Below are 7418 nucleotides of genomic sequence, written 5' to 3' on the forward strand. Positions count from 1 at the left end.
CATCAACACTTCGATTACTAAAGGCGTCGAAAGTATATTATCCATCAAGGTAATTTTTTTTTAAATAAATTCCGCTAGTATTAAGTATAATTCTATTAACTTCATTATTAAAACGTCATGCTTGCAGTTTGACCATCCCCTTTTGAAAGGGTTGACTATAACGGAGGAACCTTCGTTGCCCAAAGAGCCACAAACTTCGAACGCAGCAGTCGTTTCGGAATGTTACAAAGTGACTGCGGACGTTGTACCGGTGTTGTTGAAATTCGGATACGAGTAAGTATTCCCTGCCGCGCAGAGGGGAATCTGTTATGTCGCCGGGATAAGTTAATTGCAAAGGGTATGATTTTCTGTACAGAGCAGAAGTCGACAACTGTCACGTCATATACCATTATGCTATATTATATGATACGAATTATGTCCATTTTACTCCCATACGATGATTGCAGAAAAGGGGACGTTATGAAAAGAGCTGAGATCAGAAAATGTTTCACTGAATACGTGAAACGAGAGAATCTTCAAGATGGAAAGTGAGTTGCTGTTAACTGAATCTTTTGTATACTTTCTCATGTGTGATTAGTGATCATCTATTTTTTTTATAGAATACTTAAATTGAACCCACAACTCGCGGGTATTATGAAGACGAAAGTCAACCAGGAAACTATCACGATGGAGGACGGGATAAATAAATTTATTGGACGCATGACGCACATGCATGAAATTACATTGGCTGGGAATAAATTGTTACATACGGGAAAATTAGAACCTATCGATATGAGGGTTACTGTGCGAGCCAGTGGCAAGAAGGTATAAAAATCGATTTCCTAAATTGGATGAACGAAATAGAAATTAGACTATTAATATTCGGAGATATTTCGAAATGAAATAACTGTTTTGACCCTGTGCAGTCGTATGTCATGCTGGAGGTGAAAATAGAGATTTATTATATATAAATCGAGTGCGAAGGGTTAATATCGGATGAAGGAACTTAACTTCCTGTGGAATGTTAGAAGAGAAAGGAGTAACGAGTAGCGAGTAGCGAATACGGAGTAGAGAATTTGAAGTATGTCCGAATATTAATGGGAGTCTCTAATTGTAAATGTATCAATGTAACTCTTATTTAGCTGATTCTTTGCAGGTGACGCTTGTAAATAATTTAGAAATGTTCGGAATAAACTCGAAGGAATTCAGTAAAGAATGCCAGAGCATCGGTGCGAGCGCGACGATTACGGACGAACCGGGGAAGAAAACTCCTAGCGTTCTCGTACAAGGGAATCAGATTTTATACGTGTATAAATTACTCACAGGTGAGTAGCAAGCAGAAATTATTAGTAGACTGTGGATTTTTACCGAAAACAGAAGACAAGACAGTCAGTTTCAGATTGCAATTTTCTTGATCATTTAGGTATCGCAATATGAAGTCGCCTCTTATATTTTGTACATTTTCACGCCGTCGTTTATACTTCATGCAACGTTTGCATTCGCAGCACAATTATTTAATAAATGCGTAAAATCCGCAGTCTGATTATCAAGTTTGCAACGAAAATTCCTTTCGCTACCTATAAGCAACCATCGACTTTTCAGAAAAATATCAAATTAAGAAAAACTACATAAGAGGATTAGAATTCGCACCTAAAAAACCAGGCGCCCACAAAAAATAGGATCATCGAACTGCACGCGCTTTCCGAGAACACTTTTCACTCGTTTAATTTATTAAATAATGCAAATAAACGAAGAAATACGATTGTACCTTGATGAATAAATAAATTCTTAGTCAGATTCTAGCCTTTATTTCATTTTCTTTGACTAAGCCTGAAAATATCCAACTTCCTTATTGCATCGCTGCCGAAGACTAGTAATGGGGTACTGATGTAGGCTAGGGGCAAGTAGAAAAGGACAATATGATGTCAGACCTGGTCAGACTGACTCTATCCGTAATAATCCGTATACGCCATACGCTATACAACAGTGCTTCAAGTCTCACTCTATTTATATTGCTTCCCCCTCTCATCTCATTCCTGTATCTCCTTATCTGTCAACACCATTAAACGCAAGTCTTACACAAAAGAGAAAGAAATAAAATATGACTACACACGTAAGATCGATCATTCTATATATTTTATTTAATTAATTAATAAAAAATTCGTATAAAGATTTTCTGTGACAAATCACAGTTTAGGTGGAGTATAAATGTTTCTGTACACTTATAAATTATATAAATTACTATATACATTTTGAACTCATTTGTTCCTTCATTTCTATATCAGATCATGTTTCAAATTGTTTCTCCCCGGTTCGTCATCGAAATTGAGCAGCTTGATTATTTGCTTTCCAGTTTTCTGATTTATATCGTTCTGGTACTGATCCTAAATTAAGAAAATATAAGTTGATTCGATAAATTTAAATTTGAAATTTTTGCGATAAGTTCCTTACCTTTTGTATATCTGTTATCGGGTTGACGTATTCGTGTTCTCCAGGTGGTAAACTGGAAACGCAATCGAAGGCCTCGCACTGTCGTTCGTACGAAGGATTTTGGAACTGTATACTGCGAATATAAGAATTAAATATACAAATGCAGATACAGAATGCTTGCAGAATTGGATGAATCAATTCATTGTCAATTCGTTTTCAAATGAATTAAATGATAATGCAGTTTGCCACCCTGTTTATAAAAACCCATGAACATCATAATTTATTTGTCGAATTACCAGATATTGTTGGTCTTCGAGAAAATTGGTTTAATCTTCTGATAATACACATAGGCCACAACAATTACTATGAACGCCACAACGGTGATCGTTACACCCACCAACGTTCCGCTCGAACGCCGAATACCCGCGTCCTTAGAACCAACTATTTGCGATTCGAATTTAATATTCCCGTTTGCCTCCCTCGTGCAAATATCTTCAGGACTTTTCGGGTACCCATCGTGACAAATACAAGTGGGACCATTCACTCCAGTAACGCACATGTAACTGCACTTGTGATTCTCACAAACGTTGTTTACTGTTAAATAAGTGAAATATTTTCAATTACAAATTATTGTTATATTGTAAATTTGCACNTCTCATCTCATTCCTGTATCTCCTTATCTGTCAACACCATTAAACGCAAGTCTTACACAAAAGAGAAAGAAATAAAATATGACTACACACGTAAGATCGATCATTCTATATATTTTATTTAATTAATTAATAAAAAATTCGTATAAAGATTTTCTGTGACAAATCACAGTTTAGGTGGAGTATAAATGTTTCTGTACACTTATAAATTATATAAATTACTATATACATTTTGAACTCATTTGTTCCTTCATTTCTATATCAGATCATGTTTCAAATTGTTTCTCCCCGGTTCGTCATCGAAATTGAGCAGCTTGATTATTTGCTTTCCAGTTTTCTGATTTATATCGTTCTGGTACTGATCCTAAATTAAGAAAATATAAGTTGATTCGATAAATTTAAATTTGAAATTTTTGCGATAAGTTCCTTACCTTTTGTATATCTGTTATCGGGTTGACGTATTCGTGTTCTCCAGGTGGTAAACTGGAAACGCAATCGAAGGCCTCGCACTGTCGTTCGTACGAAGGATTTTGGAACTGTATACTGCGAATATAAGAATTAAATATACAAATGCAGATACAGAATGCTTGCAGAATTGGATGAATCAATTCATTGTCAATTCGTTTTCAAATGAATTAAATGATAATGCAGTTTGCCACCCTGTTTATAAAAACCCATGAACATCATAATTTATTTGTCGAATTACCAGATATTGTTGGTCTTCGAGAAAATTGGTTTAATCTTCTGATAATACACATAGGCCACAACAATTACTATGAACGCCACAACGGTGATCGTTACACCCACCAACGTTCCGCTCGAACGCCGAATACCCGCGTCCTTAGAACCAACTATTTGCGATTCGAATTTAATATTCCCGTTTGCCTCCCTCGTGCAAATATCTTCAGGACTTTTCGGGTACCCATCGTGACAAATACAAGTGGGACCATTCACTCCAGTAACGCACATGTAACTGCACTTGTGATTCTCACAAACGTTGTTTACTGTTAAATAAGTGAAATATTTTCAATTACAAATTATTGTTATATTGTAAGTTTGCACATTGCAAGTTTGCAACATAATATTATTATAAAATTCTGTGGTTTCACGTCAACTTGCCTTCAGGCTGTCTGATAGTATGCAGAATGGTAAAATATTTGCCAATATTCGAATTACCAAGGGAAATCGTTTTGCACGATCTTTGGCCATACAAATTACATTTCTCGATGGTACCAGTTGTACCTGCCAACCAGTAAATAGAATCTTCGTATATGCTAATACTCAGAGGTTGACGAGTCTGTGGAAAATGGAAACTATCAGTAGAAAATACGTTTCTACAGGGACGTTCCGTTTTTTATAAAATCTACAGATTCAATAACTTACACCTGTGTTTAAAAATAAACCACGATTGGAACCGTCTAAATTCGAGTATTCTATCTTCTTTAAAGAGCTATCTGACCAGTATAGTCTGGATCTCGTGTAGTCAATAGTCAACGCGAAGACGACGCCAAGGTCTTGATGAACGATTCTTGATATATTAGCACCGGTTGTAGTGGATCGATATATTTCTGACGTGGGATCACCGTTCATTATCCAAGAGATTTGACCCCAAAACAACCACCTATGACCCAGTTTCACTCTTTAAGTAAAGAATCATAGAAGTTTAAATAATTTATAGAATCATGGAATTAATATATACCCTCCTCTGGGTTCGACAGCGACAGAGATTGCCCTGCTCTTTGATTCAATCGACACTACTTTAGCACATGTCTGTTCTTCTAAATTGCACACCTGTAATGAATTTCTTTTTAATAATGAATGAAATAAAAGAGTATAAATCTACCAGTGGATAGTATTCAATGGGCATCATTAAAATACCAGAGTTAGCAACGTTTGACAACATGCAGGAATTTAAATAATTATTTTTCAGTGATGAAGTATATGGCAAATGAAAGTTTGATCCTTCGGCTTTAATTTAAAATCAAAATGGAGTGTCTACGATTTTTTTTCTCTCGGTGTTACAACAGTTTAAGGAAGTCATAAAGAATGTCACAATTTATAATGAATCTACATAATTCATAATGGACCTACCTTAATGACACTGAATAAGTCGTTATCGTTGAAGTACACGTTGTTGGTAGTCCAATCCAGGGCGAGAGCATCTGGTCTCCCAAGGCCGGTGACACTCTTTCGTTCCTTAGTCTTTATATTTATTTTACTTATCACACCCAACACGTCTGTACACAATGTTCAATATAAAATGTACTAAAAAAAATTAATAAATTAATTAATTGATTAATGTACTTTACCATTGCTCCAATAGACTGTCCCTTCTTTCGCATTCACATCGATACCATTCATCTCCGCATTTACTTCCTCGAAGATAACTTCAATCGAATTTAAGTTCGCTGATAATTTTCTGATATGATTACCAGCCACTGTGATTAACTCCATTTGTGGCCCTATAAGAATATTTATAATATAATAAATACAGCAATAACGTATTTGTTAAATAAAACAATTATTTTTGTCTTGAAAAATCGTGTTACCATCTGCTTTGCACGAGATCCTGTCGTTTCGAATGATGTACCCTTTGTGGCACGAACAAACGAAAGATCCATTAGTGTTCTCACAGATTTGTGAACAGACGTCGTTCTCACATTCGTCGATGTCTTCGCACGATATCAAATCGCTGCTCAATTTGTATCCACTTCTGCAACCGCAAACGGGGCCAATAGGGGTTTTGTGGCATATGTTCGCGCAAGGGTTGTTCTTGATACACGAGATCGCTGCAATAGGCGTTTAAAAATTCGTGCAGTACAACAAATGCAATTTGAGAGAAAACGAATTTCCCAGTTTCACATTTGTGCTAATATAGTTAGAAATTATATGTACTTTGCGAGTTATAATAGGTAACACAAGTAGAATAAATATAGACAAATCTGATTGTGAACAGGATTCGTCGAAACATTCTCCTTCTCTTCAAATACTTACAACACTCCCCCGATTCGTCGCTACGATCCAGACAATCGATCTTCCCATCGCAGACTCTTTCAAACGGAAGACAGGCCCCATTAGAACATTTAAACTTTTTGCAAGTAGGATTCTTGTTAACGACCCTCGCCCTCGGACTAGACCCATCGCAATCTCTTTCATCAGACCCATCGTTACAGTCGTTTTTCATATCGCACACCCAGCTCTTATCAATACACTTCTGATTGTCGCATGTAAATTCCTGCGCCAGGCAGTGGCTGCAATTGTTCTCGTCGTCGTTCTTAGGGCAGTTCTGAACACCGTTACATCTGTAAAATCAGTGCAATTCATATAAAACAACAATCGAATAGGATGAATAAAACAGAAAAGCATAAGGGAGGAATAAGAAAAGAAATTTGACCTTTCGAGGTACGTTCGGCTTAATTTTTTATCTTTTCTGTCCCTATTTTATATTGTTTAAAGGATATTCTGTTCAAAATTTACTCGGTCTTTTAAAATGTTATTTATAGTCTGTCACTATAGTGAAGAAATAATTAAATTTAATCAATTTCTGACCTATAATGATTGGGAATACACGTGTTGGTATTCAAGCATCTATATTTGCCATCTGTGCAATTTGCATAATTATTATCAATCTTCTCCTCGCAATATCGTTCGTCGCTGTTGTCACCACAGTTGTCGACCCCATTGCAGTTCAATATTGAATCAATGCATCGATGATTAGAGCATGTGAACATTTCTGTCGGGCAATTGTAATTTTCACATGAAGAGCTTTCATCAGAACCGTCTGGGCAGTCCACCTTCATCGACATACGAGATTAATTTTGCAGACTTTTTTTAAAAAATAATTAAATAAATTAATACAAATTTCATATCTACGAATAAAACCAAGGAAAAAGTATTTTCCCACCGACAGATTTTTATATTATTTAAAATATGTATAAAAAAAAAACATTGGACTCACCTCGCCGTCACACTTCCAAGTAATCGGAATACACGTCCCAGACTCGCAAGTAAAACTGGTCGAATTACAACTGTGTTGATTGCAATTGATTTCGTCGGAGAGATCAGGGCAGTCGTAATGCCCGTTGCAGACGAGGTACTCAGATATGCAGGCACCCTCCTGACATTGAAACTCATCTGAAAGATATTAGAACCATTGTGAACGATCGCTTACTCGATGCAAGTGCAGAGTGCAATACAGGTCGAGCCTGTGAACCAGGGTGAGTTCAATACATCGGGCATCGTTTCCCAATGGCAAATCTCTCCACGATTGTCTCAAGCAAACAACAACACGATCGTTTTGAAATGTTAATTTATTGATTCAGATAATATATAGACGAGCTATTCAATAGCTACTCATAA

General features: G+C 36.2%; 3 protein-coding genes across 3 annotated transcripts in view; 1 reads left to right on the forward strand and 2 right to left on the reverse strand.

Annotated features, from left to right (window-relative positions):
- Positions 1-1783, forward strand: part of eIF2D (eukaryotic translation initiation factor 2D) — a 4064-nt gene extending 2281 nt beyond the window's left edge. Inside the window, exons 4-9 of the mRNA XM_018021510.2 lie at positions 1-49; positions 128-273; positions 447-527; positions 600-804; positions 1136-1304; positions 1582-1783. The exon at positions 1-49 is cut by the window's left edge and continues 9 nt beyond it. Coding sequence (XP_017876999.1) covers positions 1-49; positions 128-273; positions 447-527; positions 600-804; positions 1136-1304; positions 1582-1658 — 727 coding nt within the window. The 3' untranslated portion in view covers positions 1659-1783. The remainder of the gene's footprint in view (positions 50-127; positions 274-446; positions 528-599; positions 805-1135; positions 1305-1581) is intronic.
- A 368-nt stretch (positions 1784-2151) lies between these two features.
- LOC113464108 (vitellogenin receptor-like) lies at positions 2152-2999 on the reverse strand. The gene is made up of 3 exons (XM_026812103.1): positions 2706-2999; positions 2431-2542; positions 2152-2363 (listed from the first exon to the last, which is right to left on the reverse strand). The coding sequence occupies exons 1-3, from the start codon at positions 2966-2968 to the stop codon at positions 2256-2258; spliced, it is 483 nt and encodes a 160-aa protein (XP_026667904.1). The 5' UTR covers positions 2969-2999; the 3' UTR covers positions 2152-2255.
- A 212-nt stretch (positions 3000-3211) lies between these two features.
- LOC108623179 (Putative vitellogenin receptor yl) overlaps positions 3212-7418 on the reverse strand; it is a 9815-nt gene continuing 5608 nt past the window's right edge. The window contains exons 17-28 of the mRNA XM_026812051.1: positions 7018-7188; positions 6609-6853; positions 6054-6361; positions 5609-5848; positions 5369-5521; positions 5151-5296; positions 4759-4850; positions 4443-4680; positions 4179-4356; positions 3766-4063; positions 3491-3602; positions 3212-3423 (exon numbers count right to left, since the gene is read on the reverse strand). Coding sequence (XP_026667852.1) covers positions 3316-3423; positions 3491-3602; positions 3766-4063; positions 4179-4356; positions 4443-4680; positions 4759-4850; positions 5151-5296; positions 5369-5521; positions 5609-5848; positions 6054-6361; positions 6609-6853; positions 7018-7188 — 2289 coding nt within the window. The 3' untranslated portion in view covers positions 3212-3315. The remainder of the gene's footprint in view (positions 3424-3490; positions 3603-3765; positions 4064-4178; positions 4357-4442; positions 4681-4758; positions 4851-5150; positions 5297-5368; positions 5522-5608; positions 5849-6053; positions 6362-6608; positions 6854-7017; positions 7189-7418) is intronic.

The sequence above is a fragment of the Ceratina calcarata genome, unplaced genomic scaffold, assembly GCF_001652005.2.
Source record: "Ceratina calcarata isolate Rehan_Ccalc_2016 unplaced genomic scaffold, ASM165200v1 scaffold255.2, whole genome shotgun sequence".
In the NCBI taxonomy this organism is placed as follows: domain Eukaryota; kingdom Metazoa; phylum Arthropoda; class Insecta; order Hymenoptera; family Apidae; genus Ceratina; species Ceratina calcarata.

What these genes read in the sequence shown, in the direction of transcription:
- LOC113464108 (XM_026812103.1), bottom strand. Translation starts at nt 2,968, where the DNA reads ATGTGCGTTACTGGAGTGAATGGTCCCACTTGTATTTGTCACGATGGG. An exon ending in TCGAAGACCAACAATATCTG is followed by an intron (nt 2,543 to 2,705) that starts GTAATTCGACAA and finishes TTATATTCGCAG; the next exon opens with TATACAGTTCCAAAATCCTT. An exon ending in CGATAACAGATATACAAAAG is followed by an intron (nt 2,364 to 2,430) that starts GTAAGGAACTTA and finishes TTCTTAATTTAG; the next exon opens with GATCAGTACCAGAACGATAT.